The 16,323-nt window shown below is 41.1% G+C and overlaps 1 protein-coding gene across 1 annotated transcript in view; it reads left to right on the plus strand.

Annotated features, from left to right (window-relative positions):
• The window catches only part of lto1 (LTO1 maturation factor of ABCE1), a 16,411-nt gene extending 757 nt beyond the window's left edge, over positions 1–15,654 (plus strand). The window contains exons 2-5 of the mRNA XM_032538103.1: positions 6,268–6,373; positions 6,748–6,818; positions 6,947–7,064; positions 15,203–15,654. Of these exons, the coding sequence (XP_032393994.1) occupies positions 6,268–6,373; positions 6,748–6,818; positions 6,947–7,064; positions 15,203–15,274 (367 nt within the window). The 3' untranslated portion in view covers positions 15,275–15,654. The remainder of the gene's footprint in view (positions 1–6,267; positions 6,374–6,747; positions 6,819–6,946; positions 7,065–15,202) is intronic.
• Positions 15,655–16,323: the final 669 nt, after the last annotated feature.

Here is a 16,323-nt window from a genome sequence, read left to right on the forward strand (position 1 = left end):
GTAAATTCTGGAATGTGGTCTAGACCTACTCTATCTGTAAAGTGTCTCGAGATAACTCCTGTTATGAATTGATACTATAAATAAAATTTAAATTTAAATTGTACCGTTCTGCTTTCAGCTTAGTGTCTAGGGACCGTCTACAAAGTGCTAAACTGAAAGTGGAGACAAAGATCAATTTCAACTTGCTTTAACGCTTCCAAATTCACTCCACACATCTTGGGTCTCCTTCTCAACGTACCGCAATTCCCCAAATAAAAACCTTGACCTTTATTTACCTGAACTGCACAAGGCTTGTATTTAAAGCAGGCGTGTATTATTTATATATTTATTCAATTTGTTTGATAATTACAATTGTTGTAAATATATTGAAAAGCCATAGCATTCCAGTGGGCCGAGTTAATTCATTTTTTAAGAAACATTTGCAAAAATATCCCCATAACAGCCAATAGGGCGACAGAGCAATTTGGTTCAGAAATAATCAAACACCACCACTGTGTCAGTTTGAAACCTGTACCGGGTAATTATTTCAAATACAGGTACTACGGTATTACTGGTAGATTACAATAAGAGCATACAGTAGTTACACTGAGGGATTTTGGAAGAGCTAGGCTTAATAAGAGTGAAGCTATGACATTCTTTCACCAATGAAAATGTAAATATAAATAAGCTGAGCCATCTTTTTTATGGTGACAGGGAGACCTTAGATGTGTGGAGTGAATTTGGAAATGTTACTTTCAATAACAGTAAAGCAGTTGTAATTTTTCTCTATATCCACTTTCAGTTTTGCACTTTGTAGATGGTCCCAAGACGCTCAGTTGAAGCAGAACGCTCACAGGGATGGACTCGGGTTCCGCCAGGAATGGCTTGATTTCTCCTTTCTTGTGTTGCAAGAAAACATGTTTGTTATGGATTTATTTTGATAAGTTTTCCCGTAACTTAAAAAATATTGATATCGCAATATTTATAATCAATATTGCAATATCACATTTTGTCAATATCGTGCAAACCTACTTGTTGATTGAGCAAATTCACTCGCCACTGCACAAAATCATATATATGTATATATATGCATGCTTGTACGGTCTACGGTCACTGTGTTTTGATGCAACAGTGCATTGATGCAGCATGAGCCTTAGCTCCAATTGAGAGAGAGAGAGAGAAGCAATGATTTTGCCCCAACATGTCTACTACTGACAATAACAGCGATGTATCGTCTAAAAAAAATCAGAAATTTACTGTAGGACTACTTTGCCTACAAAGCCATACTCATTACAAACCCACTGACATAAAGAAGCCAAATGGTGCGATAAAACAGTGTTGTGCAAGAAAGGAAACACTTCAAATGTCGCCAAGCACCTCACTAATGGACACCAAGTCCTCTCAAAGAAGTACAAAACACAACAGGTTAGCAAATAAGCTAGATGGCTAGGCAGCTGATAGTGTGGCAGTGAACTGCTGAACATAGTATGGGATGGGCAACGTTAGCGCATCAGTAGCTCAAGCCGCCTAAACATGATAAGCGGCAAAACCAAAGAGGGAGTGAAAGCGCAGTAATGTTATGGAATTGGTTGCGCCTTGAAAGATCAGCATTAACTTAATCTATGTCCTTGACGTTCCACTTCCGGGATTGCTCCAGTGTTGCAGGAAACTCAGCCAGATGCATGTATTTTGTTTTTCCATCCACTTTCTTTGTGTTGGAATTTTAAATTCGGTGGGTTTCTGAGGACTAAGGTTAACTGCTCTCTGCAAGGTAAATCCAGACAGCTGCTAGACTATCTGTCCAGTCGGAGGACTATGGTTACCTGGTCCTCAGATCTCTGCAGGGTAAATCCAGACAGCTGCTAGACTATCTGTCCAATCTGAGTTTTCTCTCACCGGACTATTTTGTAGCGGCTCTGTGTTGAGCTTAGCACCGCCCAAAACAGTTTGGTTTAAAGAAATGCCCATAAACCAGAGCATGTTTTTCATCCAGTGATGCAGGTGACGCGTTAATCTAATCTGAATACTTTTTTCATTAACAAGTAACGCGTCACTGTTTTCTAAATTTTTTTCAGATTAAAGTTACTTATACAAGTCACTGTGCTTTACTGCAGTATTTTTGTCATTTTCCTTATTTTTATTTTCGGGGAGTGAAGTCACGTTTGCAACAAGTCACGTTTTCAGCATGAGGACAGTTCATCTGTACACCAAGCAGCAACACAAATGTAAACAACAATGGAGGGAGGAGAGAAACACACATTTTCTAGCTGGAAATACAGTCACTATCTTAAGTTTGTGTCAGCTAAAGATGGCAATATTAAGGTCCGCTGTACACTCTGTGCTGGTGGTGACAAAGCGCTATCTAGCTACAAAAACACTATGTCAAATTTGAAGAAACATTTGGAGTCGCAGCACTGCAGTCAAACATACAAAGCAAGTCCCAGCACTCCCCACCACCCAAACAACAAAAGTCCGACTTTGGTGCAGAACCAGTAAGTGGGGGAGAATTGAAGAAGTTGGTGGGGCAGTATGTTCATGGCATTATGAACAAGATCCCTACTACTGTCAATGCTGAGCTGACTCACAGTAAACGGGTTGTCATTTTATGTTGAGGTAGCGGGGGTGTTTTCGGCAGCTGCTGACTATAAAATAAAGTAACTTGTAATCTAACTTTGTTACTTTTAAGATAATCTGTAAAGTAACTAAGTTACTTTTTCAAAGTGCACTGCTCCCATCCCCGAATGCGATGTGGAGTAGCCAAACCTTTCCTGAGCGTGCTTTGGAGAAGGATCTGGCAAAGCAAAACTAGTGGTAACTAGGGCAAAAATAAGTTGAACTTTGAGTGCAGCGCACGACGGCAATTCGCAGTGCGTGTCACCAAGGATAGCGCTGCGCCTTGTTGGGCGGCGCCGCTCTCCCTATAAGAAAACAATGGGAAGGCATGTGTATCAATGTTAAGCTTAACCTGTGTCGTCAATAGCATAACAAGCATATTTGAAAATGTGAGTCTCAAAACAACAAATGGGTTATTTTGTAGCTTTTTAAAAAAACAGTTAAATAGCTAAAGCATGGGGCTAGCCTACGGTGCGAACGCGAAATAAACTTGGCATAAAGACTATAAAAACAGGACACATGCTATGTTTACTGTGTACATATGTACAGTCCCTGACAAAAGTCTTGTCGCTTGGTACAAATGACCTGAAATGCGCTGAAATATATTTCTAATCAAGATTTATTTAAAGAAATGGTCATTTTAATCCCAACAGCTTTTGAATAATGTTTCAGTGAAAAAGAAACTCAAAAAGTATTCATATTCACAGCTTGGTAAAGCCCATTGAGTCAATTTTTGCAAAGACATAAGTGTTGTCGCTGTCATATGAGCTTCACTGTGACTAATAGGATCAATGAGGTCTCAGGTGTGGTATAAAAACAACCCCAGTACCTAGACCTTCGCATCAACTGCAACTAGACCTCTGCAACATGCCTAAGATTCAACCTGGACTAAAGTTTGGATTATCAAGAGCTGAAGACCAGTCCACTGCTGATGTGGCAGACAACTTCAATGTGTCTAGTCAAGTACAGAGATAAAAAAAACATTTGAAGGACATGGAGATGTTTTTGACAAGCCCAGGTCAGGCGACCCCGCAAGACAAACTGCCGGAGGGACCGTTTGTTGGCTCGAAAATCCAAGCCAGCCCATTTTCACCTGCAGCAGAGCTCCACCAGACCTGGTCCCCTGAAGTCCCTGTGTCACCAGAACGGTTTGTCGGATTCTGTCTCGAAATGGCCTCCATGGTCGAAATCTGTGCCCGAAGCCAGCAATAAACAAAGACAATTGAAAACAACGTGTGGCATTTGCCAAGGCCACAGCCTGCTAAAAGGATGGACGTGGAGAAGTGGAAGAAAGTGGATTTTTCAGATGAATCTTCTGTGAATTACACCAACAGTCGCCGCAAATATGCAGGAGACCTACTGGAGCCGCCATGGATCCAAGATTCACCAGAAAACAGTGAAGTTGGTGGCGGAAAAATCAGGTCTGGGGTTACATCCAGATGGATGGGGTGTGGGAGAGATCGCAGGGTGGAAGGCAACATCAATAGTCTCAAATACCAAGAAATCTTAGCTACCTCTTATATTCCCACCATAAAAGAGGCCAAATTCGCAGCAGGATGTGCTCCCGCATCATTCCATACTCCACTTCAAAGTTCCAAGCGAAGAAGATCAAGATGCTCCAGGATGGCCGGCCCAGTCACAGACATGAACATCATTGAGCATATGGGGGTAGGATGAAAGAGGAAGCATGGAAGACCAAACCAAAGAATATGATGAACTCTGGGGCATGCAAGACTGCTTTCTAGCTATTCCTGATGACAGGCGCCACACTTTGTCTGCCATAAATTTGAACCTTCTGTCTTGTTTAAATAATACATCTTTTTAGGGAAACTATTTTTTTCAGTCCATTGAACATCATTGGGAGGGTTTTAGCTTTTCATATGAGCTATTCTTACACCAATTGATGAATTTAAAGTCAGGTTAATAGCAGGTGTTTCTACAAAATAGAGAAGCGACAAGACTTTTGTCAGGGACTGTAGATGTTGTGTAGCCTAACATATTTTGTTTTAAAAATCATTCCCAGATGCCTAGACCTGGCATTACATAAAAACGATTGAAAACCAGTATTGTTTGTCCTGCGGCCTTATTTATAAAAACTCAACATATTTTCTATTCTGAATGATTTCGTGCACCAAAAAATAACAACACTCTGATTATAACACCATGCGGCGCACAGCTGTACACACTCTTCTCGTTATAAATACGGACATGCGTTACGTTACATGGTCGTGCACAAGCATCACACTCCTCCCAAGGGCGTCCCATACGTGTCCTAATAAGGTCCATATCTATCTATCAATCAATCAATCGATGAATATTCCAGCCTTGTAAAGGAACCCTTGATGACCAATCGTGAAACGGAAAAATTGGTAAAAAACACTATTCAGTGATTTTGAGATCGAGGTCCTCTTATTAATTCTTCGAGCAAGACCAAATCTGCCATGCTGTTGATTGGTTGCAATGCACGGGCCATAGGGAACTGTAGCACTATTTATTTATTGTCCCAATAGGTTAATTAAGTCCAGTAAACCGGTAGTGGATTGAAGTCAGGGTAATTAACCCTTGTGTGGTGTTCATAATTTTGTTAAACAGTCAATGTTCATGGGTCTAGGGTATCCACCACATTACTAGACTTTTAAAAATCAATACAGCCATAATAATTTATGTAAAAATACTTAACAAATGTATACTTTAGCTCAATTACCAATGATACATACATCATTTATGGTTCATATTTGCCATTTACCCCTGTGAGATCACATTTATGATCAGATGATCATTTTTGTTTTTGTGAGAAAACAAAGAAATTCAATTATAAAAATTGAATAATAGCAACAAGATTTTTGGTCACTATTGGTGCTTACTCCTAAGAACTTAATCAGAACAGCTGATAGTGCTTGAAATGTAAAAATTGTGTAACTTTGTGTGAGAATAGCAGGTGCAGAAATACAACATAGTTTCATAGCACCTACATTTAAATACACTCCATTTAGGGGGTGTACCATGTGCAGTCATTTAATACAAGTTATCTTTAATGTCCTTCACAGAAAGGTCAATGAGTTTGAGTTAGAAGAAAATAGTATATATTAAATAGATAATAAATAGCATAATTTTTCTTTCTGCAAACATTGAAAACAGGTCCCACAGACCCAAAACACCACAAAAGGGTTAAGTGGAGCAGGTGTTTCAGATGCCGGCTGTGCACTCTGCATCCAGAGTACTCTATCCATGTGATATTTAGTGTTACCATCGGCGTTCACTAAAGCACAGTCTACAAAGCCTTGGGAGTGTTACGCACCATCACACGCATGGTCAAAAGGTTGCGGAAAACTGGGCACATGGAAATTCTTTTTATATCCCGACTTTGGCGAGGAATCTTGCAACAGCAAATTTCCCTCTGCTTCACACAACTTTTTCTTACGTAACAGGTTTTATAAACGAGGCCCCAGGAGCTTATTGATATTATTATTTCGGTAAGAACCAGTCTGGGACCGGTCCCAGTTTAGGACCGATTCTCGATACACATCCGTAATACTAACGACAGGTGAATTTTTAACCGATGTTTACAGTTTAAGTAGTTTGTATTCCGCTCGCCAAGCATCATTCAACACATCCCAAAAATAATGTAAAACAGTCTAGCAACAACCATTGAGAAAGGGTGCGATTGTTTTTCAGGTTCCGAGGGGAGGGCTACCGAGAGGGATTTGATAAAGGGACCCACCGAGGACTGCAAGACGGTCGGCGACATGGAACCGCTCACGGGGCAAAGCTGTCCACTGAGGTGAGTTAGCACAGGGACTCTTCTGCTTTATTCTGCCATATAGGGTTATATGTAGTGTAGTACCTTAACATTACCCATTTACCCAACACACCAGACTGTAGATGTGTCAGTGTACTGTTCATTATCTTTTGGTATAAGTACCATCTACACAGAACTGACATAATTTATCAGACATCCCTCTGTATCCTTAAGTCTGAACTTTAATAAGAACTGGTCACTGACCCTATTATGTATGTGACCATTAGGTTAAACACATGTTCAGTAAGACAGGGTAGGCACCCTGTTAGCCTATTTTATTTAAGAACAAGTCGAGTTGTGTTGCTTTGAATGCATTCAGCTTCTCAGTTTACAGTCTTTCCTTCTCTGACCGACAGATTTCCTTCTATTATGGGTTTGCCGTCACGTGGAAATGTCTCCTCCAACACAATACAAATGTAAAATCAGGGTATGATCTCCTCAAAAAGATGATTGTCTTGCTTAACTTTTTATTTCTACACTCTGCTGGATGACTTCATATTTTTAATGGTGAGAGTGTCCTAGCTGATAGTTTTGTCTGTATGTGTGTGCTGTCAGGAAGCGTATGAAAGCAGTGGAAGCTCTCCTGGGTTTGATCCAAAACTCCCCTCATGATGATCCGCAGTCTGAAAAGCTACAGGAACACATGGAGAGACTTCGTGCCAAGTTCAGACAGGTACTCCATTTATTGGACATTGATAATAGTAAAGCATGTTAGTGCGACAAAGCATTTAGTGCGACAAAGCATTTAGTGCGACATTGGCGAGGAAAGACTTCCTTTTAGGAAGAAACCTCAGACAGACCATGATTAAAGTGCCACCCTAATCCAAGGAAAACTGCTGGGTGTCAAAAACATAAGGGCTCTGGGGAATATGCTCCCAGAGCTAGGTTCGTAACGAGCATTTCTGGGATATGGATGCACACAAATGGAAAGATAAAGGAGAGAGGAGCTCAGTATGTCAAAGGAAGTCCCCCAGGAGTCTTAGGCTGAATCCCATTTCTCTGTCTTACCCCTACCCCTTACCCCTACCCCTTGGCCCTTGAAACCAAGGAGTAAGGGGTAGGGGTGAAAACTAGGGGTGATCCGAGTACCCGGCTGAAACGAGTATCCGGTACGGATAAAGCACTTTTGGCAAGTACAAGTGTTATACGAGTAATGCAAGTCAATATCCGTGCTCGGATTGAATCCTCAGCTGACCGCGCAGCGTTCTGTGATAGTCACAGCGCCTCCCCTACCACACACACGCTCGGTCATTCACACACACAAACAGAACACGGAGACTGCGCTCTCGGCTCTCTCTCTCTCTTCTCGTCTATCTCTCTCTCTCTCTCCGCTCCGTCAGTCAATCGGGTCCGTGGATCTGTTCCGTTAACGTTTAGGGTTTCTTCAGCTTCAGTTTGTTTTTAAACTTCGGTTTGTAGTACTTACATAGTAACCAGTAGATTTCTGGTGAACGTGGGGTTTGTAGTCCTTACATAGTCAACCAGTAGATTTCTGGTGAACTGGGGTTTGTAGTCCTTACATAGTAACCAGTAGATTTCTGGTGAACGGGGTTTCAGACATGCTGCTTTGTTTAAATGCCATCCCGTCTCTGCCATCGGAGATTTTTTTTTTTTAACTGTCAGCTGCCCCGCCCCCCCCCCCCTCCTCTTCTCTCTCTCTCTCTTGTGTCTCTCTCTACTACACAGCACACACACACACACACACCACACACACATCACAATACCTGGTGTGGAAATAAAAAAAATAAAAAATAACCAAAAATAAAAAAATAACACGATCTAAAAAAAGAAAGTTATATTGAGTATGACAACATCATAATCTGAAACACCACTGATCTGAATCTTGATGATGCTCGTAGTAAATAGTTTTCTAATCAGCAATAAATATAACAATTTCTGATCAACCCATATCAATTGCATGCTTAAAATAACATACCGGTTAAAGCCCCGCCCATTTCAAGACAACCCGACCCACTTACGGGTTAAATCTGACCATTTCCGGGTTAAGCCCCGCCCAGTTCGATTACAGATACATATACAGATAATACATGTGGTAGCAGATACAGATAATGCTGTACTCGCTCATCCCTAGTGGAAACATACCCCTATGAAATGGGACACCACTTGGTTACATCACCATACAGAATTGATCACAAACTTCCAAGATGCCGTCTCTGTCTGGTGATTGTGTGGGTTTTGACAACATTGTCATATGTATTTATATATTTTATAGTTATTTTATGTTCACTTTGGTGGTGCAGAGGCAGATGTTCTTATCTGTGTACTACTTAGGTTTGTTTGCAAGATGTATACACATGTACAGTGCTGCGAAAGTATTGGGCCCCTTGAACTTTTCAACCTTTTGACACATTTCAGGCTTCAAACATAAGATATAAAAATTTTATTTTTTGTGAAGAATCCCCAACAGTGGACACAATGTGAAGTGGAACGAAATCTTTGGTATTTAAACTTTTTGCAAATAAAAAACTGAAAAGTGGTGCGTGAAAATTATTCGGCCCCTTGCGTTAATACTTTGTAGAGCCACCTTTTGCTGCGATTACAGCTGCAGACGCTTGGGGATGTCTCCAGTTTTGCATGAGAGACTGAAATTCTTGCCCATTCTTCCTACCAAACAGCTGGAGTCTGTGAGGTTGGATGGGAGCGTTTGTGAAAGCAGTTTTCAGTTCTTCCCAGATTCTCGATTGGATTCAGGTCTAGACTTTGACTTGGCCATTCTACCACAGGATACGTTTACTGTGAACCATCTTTGTAGATTTTGCTGTATGTTTGGGATCATGCTTGTTGGAAGATAAATCTCCGTCCCAGTTTCAGGTCTTTTGCAGACTCAACAGGTTTTCATCCAGAATGGTCCTGTATTTGGCTGCATCCATCTTCCCCTCAATTTTTAACCATCTTCCTGTCCCTGCTGAAGAAAAGCAGGCCCAAACCATGATGCTGCCACCACCATGTTTGACAGTGGGGATGGTGTGCTGAGGGTGATGAGCTGTTTGCTTTTACGCAAACATATTGTTTGCATTGTGCAAAAAGTTGATTTGGTTTCATCTGACCAGGCACCTCTTCCACCTGTTTGGTGTGTCTCCCAGGTGGCTTGTGGCAAACTTTAGACAGATTTTATGGATATCTTTGAGAAATGCTTTCTTCTGCCACTTCTCCGAAGGCCAGATTGTGCAGTGTACGACTGATTGTTGTCATGACAGACTCTCCCACCTCAGCTGTAGTTCTCTGCAGTTCATCAGAGTGATCATGGGGTGTCTTGGCTGCACTCGATCAGTCTCTCCTTGTCTGAGCTGAAAGTTACAGGACGGCCAGGTCTTGGTAGATTTGCAGTGGTCTGATACTCCTTCCATTTCAAAATGATCGCTTGCACAGTGCTCCTTGGGATGTTTAAGCATTGGGAAATGTTTTTGTATCAAATCCGGCTTAAACTTCTCCACAACAGTATTACGGACCTGCCTGGTGGGTTCCTTGTCTTCATATGCTCTCTGCGCTTTTAACAGAACCCTGAGACTATCACAGAGCAGGTGCCTTATACAGAGACTTGATCACACACAGGTGGATCTATTATCACCATCAGTCATTTAGGAAACATTGGATCATTCAGAGATCCTCGCTGAACTTCTGAGTCAGTTTGCTGCACTGAAAGTAAAGGGGCCCAATAATTTTGCACGCACCACTTTCAGTTTTTTATTTGCTAAAAAGTTTAAAATATCCAATAGATTTCGTTCCACTTCACAATTGTGTCCCACTTGTGGTGATTCTTCACAAAAATAAATTTATATCTTTATGTTTGAAGCCTGAAATGTCAAAAGGTTGAAAAGTTCAAGGGGGCCGAATACTTTCGCAAGGCACTGTATAATGTATACATACATATGCACCTTGTCTACATGGTGTGTTGGATATCTGTTTTAGTTATCACCGACATTTTGAATGTCATTGATGTTCAGAAAAACATTTTGTTTACAAAAATCTGTCTTTATTGCAGATAAATTAAACATAACAGGCAAAAACATGACATAAAATGATGTTACAGAACCATTATCAACTATTAAAACCATAACTAACATGTCACACATAAAAAGGCACTCATATGTGTAAAACTAAAAAAATGCGCAAGACCACATACAAACAAATTAACTACAGCTGTTCTGATATTCCAGACCAGTCTGAAGCCTGTTGGCCTCACATATCATCAGTGTCCCATATCAAAACCAACAACAATATACAAGTGCATGAACAGGAATGAACTACAAATGATTACAATAATACAGTAACAATGCAATTATGAATGGGTACAGCATGAACATATGAATTAGGAAACTTTTGCTCGTTTCAGCCCCAAAGTGGATCAGCTGCTGTGTCTCCTGTGTGATACAGGGCGGTATATGTAAAGATGTAGAAAGTATCATAGGCCGTTAATATTATGTTATATATATATATATATATACACTACGTCAAAAGTTTGGGGTACATTGAAAAGTCCTTAATTTTGAAGGAAAGCACTACTTTTCAATGAAGAAACTTAAACTAGTCTTAACTTTGAAGAAATCACTCTATACATTGTAATGTGGTAAATGAATTCTAGCTGCAAAATCTGGTTTGGTGCATAGCTACATAGGTGTATAGAGGCCCATTTCCAGCAACTATCACTCCAGTGTTCTAATGGTACAAGTGTTTGCTCATTGGCTCAGAGGCAATGTGATGATAGAAAACCCTTGTGCAATCATGTTCACACATCTGAAACCGTTTAGGTCGTTACAGATAGCAAAAAATGACCTTCCTTTGAGCAGTTTGAGTTTCTGGAGCATCACATTTGTGGGGTCAATTAAACGCTCAAAATGGCCAGAAAAGAGAACTTTCATCTGAAACTCGACAGTCTATTCTTGTCCTTAGAAATGAAGGCTATTCCATGCGAGACATTGCTAAAAATTGAAGATTTCCTACAACGGTGTGTACTACTCCCTTCAGAGGACGCACAAACGGCTCTAACCAGAGTAGAAAAAGAAGTGGGAGGCCGCGTTGCACAACTGAGCAAGAAGATAAGTACATTAGTCTCTAGTTTGAGAAACAGACGCCTCACAGGTCCCCAACTGGCATCTTCATAATAGTACCGCAAAACACCAGTGTCAAATCCAGTGAGAGGCGGCTGCGGGATTCTGGGCTTCAGGGCAGTGGCAAGAAAGAAAAAGCCATATCTGAGACTGGCCAATAAAAGAAAAAGATTAAGATGGGCAAAAGAACAGACATTGGACGAGGAAGACTGGAAAAAAGTGTGGGACGGTGAATCCAAGTTTGAGGTTTTTGGATCACAAAGAAGAAACTTTGTGAGACGCAGAAACAATGAAAAGATGCTGGAAGAATGCCTGACGCCATCTGTTAAGCATGGTGGAGGTATATGAGGTCTGGGTGTTGCTTTGGTGTCTGGTAAGGTGGGAGATTTGTACAGGGTAAAAGGGATTCTGAATAAGGAAGGCTATCACTCCATTTTGCAACGCCATGCCATAACCCAGTGGACAGCGCTTGATTGGAGCCAATTCATCCTACAACAGGAACACATGACCCTAAACACACCTCCAATTGTGAAGAAACTATTTAGAGCAAAGCAGGCAGCTGGTATTCTATCGTAATGGAGTGGCCAGCGCAGTCACCAGATCTGAACCCCATTGAGCTGTGTGGGAGCAGTTGACCGTATGGTACGCAAGAATGCCATCCAACCAATCCAACTTGTGTGAGCTTTCTGGAAGCGTGGGTGCAATTCTCCAGTTACCCAACAAATTAACAGCTAGAATGCCAAAGGTCTGCAATGCTGGAATTGCTTCAAATGGAGGATTCTTTGACAAGCAAAGTTTGATGTAAAAAAAATCTTATTTCAAATACAAATCATATTTAACCTTGTCATGTCTTGACTTATTCTATTCATTTCACAACATTGGTGGAATAAGTGTGACTTTTCAGGAAACACTAAATTGTTTGGGTGACCCCAAACTTTTGAACGGTGTGTGGTGTGTGTGTGTGTGTGTGTGTGTGTGTGTTGTGTGTGTGTGTGTATATAGATATGTGTATATATTATGTGTATAATTATGGTAATATTTTAATGGTGTATATAGATATGTGTAATGTATATATGGTGTATATGTGATATATGTATGATGTGTATGTGATATATATATATAGATTATGTGTGTGTATGTGATATATAGATGTTGATATATATATGTATATATGTGTGTATATATGTATATATACAATCTATGCAATGCATACAGTCCATTCAAGGCAGTGCAAATCAACGTTAAATGAAATGTGCTTGTTTTATATAGCGCTTTTCTAGTCTTAACAACTCAAAGCGCTTTTACATCATACAGGATACATTCACCATTCATACACTGTGGCCGAGGCTGCCGTACAAGGTACCACCTGCTCATCAGATATACACTCCCACACATTCACACACCAATGTGCAGCACCGGGGGCAACTCAGGGTTCAGTGTCTTGCCCAAGGACACTTCGACATGGGACTGCAGGGCCAGGGATCGAACCACCAACCTTCCGATTGGCAAGCAACCATTCTACCACTGAGCCAAAGCCGAAAGTACTTACATTAATGTGTCTCTCTGGTCGATGCGGCAGCCGCACACTGCTTGTGTGTTTACAAGTGAGGTCACGTCCACACTCGGTTTCTAGGGCTATACAGCCCTTGGTCTATCCCCTACCCCTAACAATTGGGACAGCACTAGGTCCCGCTTGAACGCGCAAAAACGAGGGTAAGGGGTAGGGGTAAGACGAAGGAATGGGATTCAGCCTAAAACTATTACAGCATAAAGACCTGGTGCAGGCAGACCTGAGCCAGTTCTATAAGGGTGGGTAGAGAGTCTGACGACAATAAAGAGAAGCAGAGAAGAGAAGGGTACTGTGTTTGAAGCTATATAACCTCCCCCGTCGGTTTTTGCGAACCCTGCAATTCATCACCCCCTAGCATTATCAAAGAGGAGAGTTTTACGTTTACTCTTAAATGTGGTGATGGTGTCTGCCTCCCAAACACAGACAGAATGTACAGTATACATGTCCAGAGAATGAAACTCTATGAAGCAAAGGTTCTAGCTGCCCTGTGCCCCTGTGCAGTGTGCTGCACCTCTCATTGCTAGTCCAGTAACACACATCTTCAATTTGACCTTAAGTACGGGAAATAACCCTAAGGTGTGGAAATCAGCTTTTGTTCTACCATTGCGTAAGGGAGGTGACTGTAGTAATTTAGATAACTATCAACCCATCTCTAGGCTCTCTTGTTTGGCAAAGATCTTAGAATCTTTGGTCAGTAAACAGCAAACGTAAAACGCAAAAGTACCACATCCGCCACTATACTTGTTGTGAATGATAATTCAAATGCCTTGGATGATAGAAAGCACTGTGCTGCACTGTTTGTTGATTTGTCAAAAGCCTTTGACACGGTAGACAATGCTATCCTTTTTAACAAACTGTTTGCTATAGGATTGGGTTATGACGCCTGCCGATGGTATAAAAACTATCTTCAAGATATAACTCAGGCCATCCTGGTTGATGGGGTGAAGTCCGAACCCTTACACTTGCTTAAAGGGGTACCACAGGGTTCAATACTTGGCCCTCTATTGTTCTCACTGTATATAAACGCTATTGGAGATGATATCAAACATTGTAAATTCCATTTATACGCAGATGACACAGGGATGTATTTGATTGCGCCAACAGCCGACCCGGCATTTATGCAGTTGGGGTCTGATTTTAAAATACTACAGGGGTCACTTTTACAGCTTAAACTATTTAAATACTAAGAAAACAAATGTTATGTTTTTCTCTAGATCTAAACTTTCAGTTAGAAACACTCTTGCAATTACTGGTTTGGATGGTACTCAAATCGAGCAAATCCCTGCATATAAATGTAGTGTAGATATAGGCTCTCCTTTGAAAACATGTTATTGAATTAGGCAAAAAGTTAAAATTCAAGTTAGGGTTCCTTTACAGTATGAGGGCTTGTCTGTCATCAAATTGTTCAGGCTACTTTTTTATCAGTTTTAGATTACTGTGATATTATTTATATGCATGCTTCAGCTACCACATTAAGATCACTGGATGCCATTTACTATTGTGCACTCAAGTTTATCACGGGGGATAGTAACACTCATCACTGTACCCTATACCAACATGTTGGTTGGGCCCCTCTATCTGTGAGGCGAGAGCAACATGCTCTCTTGTTTATTTACAAAGCACTTCTTTTAAAACAACCTCCACATATATCATCATTAATTTCTATGAGACACTCAAATTTTAACACCAGATCATAGATGTGGATCACTTTAGAAATGCCTGCAGTCTTCACAGATCTGGGTTGGACTGCATTCACTGCTTTCGCACCATTTCTATGGAACAAACTGCAGCTTCAACTCAAGCTAGACACTCTGGTGCCACTTGCCCATTTCCAAAATGTTATGGAGGATCATTATGATGTTGTCTGTGACTGTTTTTGTAGAATTCAATGTTTGTTTTGTTTTTGCGTTTTTAATGTTTTTGTGACCTTTTCTTGTTTTGGATGTTTGAAAACTGTACTTGTTGAGCACAGCCTTGTTGTTGTGCACACAGAGCACAGCCGTGCGTGCGTGCGTGCGTGCGTGCGTGCGTGCGTGCGTGCGTGCGTGCGTGCGTGCGTGCGTGCGTGCGTGCGTGCGTGCGTGCGTGCGAGCAATTGCAGTGTTAGTGTCAGTATTAGCAGGGCACAAATTGCACACCAACTAAACTCGTAAACTCTGTGGTATTGTCCAGGTCTGCTCTATGCTGAGTGTCCCGGCTGACTTCAACGATTACATCAAATCTTGCGAGGGGACTTCTTTCTGAACCCGGCCTGATTGGGAGGAGATGTTGAGACCACTCTGCGTTCTGGACAGAAGACAGCAAAGTCTTATCCTGGGATTGGTCTTCAATGGATTTATTTCAGGGTCTGCAGTGACTGCGTCAGTTTGACAGTCCCTTTGAGATTAGTCTTTGACTTCACATTCTAGTGGGAAGGTCTGACATGTAGGAAAATCCACGTCCCGCATTCAACTGGAAAATCTGAGGAGTCGACTGTGGCCACTGGAACGTCTCAGTAAGAAAGAAATGGTTTTTTCTTGTTTGACTCTGGTAAATGAGTGGATCTTTTGCAGTGATGTTGAAGCAACTGAATTGAAACTTAACAAAGACAGCAGCAAAAGACACCAAAATAAAATCTTGGAACACAATTTACTTTTTGGTGTACTAAATATGTATTCTTTTACTGAACTACTGTGACTAAATAATAGAAGCAACTCATGAAAGTAACAGACTGAATGACCAAACTGAATTTCCCCAAGAGGGATTAATAAAGTATATCTTCTCATGTTCTCAAGTCATTTTCACTTTGTGCTTCTTGTACTCCATTACACCACTATCGGACAACCTCTCATATGTAGATATGGATGCCTGCCAGAGCCCCCACTGCTGTGTTTGGCCCATGGGGGCCTCAAAGATTTTGAAGGAAGTTGGTTATGCTGTGAAGAACTATATTATGTTCAATATACTTCAAACACTGGTCAAACTGTACAGTGCAAAATGGAAAGACAGTGTTCATTAGGGCAGTAGGATGTTAGCGTATAACTCTGGACCTGGATGGAAAACCTAATCCTTGGACATTCTACAGACTATATAAGCAGCGAGCCGCTAGAGGGCGGTGCTGTCATTCAGTGATTACACCATATTCTCAAGTTCTGGCCCTTACTCCTACACACACAGACACACATTTTGCGATATTTTCAGTGGCAATACTGTATCGATACACAGGTGCCAAGTGTCAATCTTTTATTACATGTGTTGGTCAGTTTTTCTGCTTGACAATCCCATTTTGGAGCAACAAAATTGCATGAATATGA

The sequence above is a fragment of the Etheostoma spectabile genome, chromosome 15 (genome assembly GCF_008692095.1).
Source record: "Etheostoma spectabile isolate EspeVRDwgs_2016 chromosome 15, UIUC_Espe_1.0, whole genome shotgun sequence".
NCBI classification, from domain to species: Eukaryota; Metazoa; Chordata; class Actinopteri; order Perciformes; family Percidae; genus Etheostoma; species Etheostoma spectabile.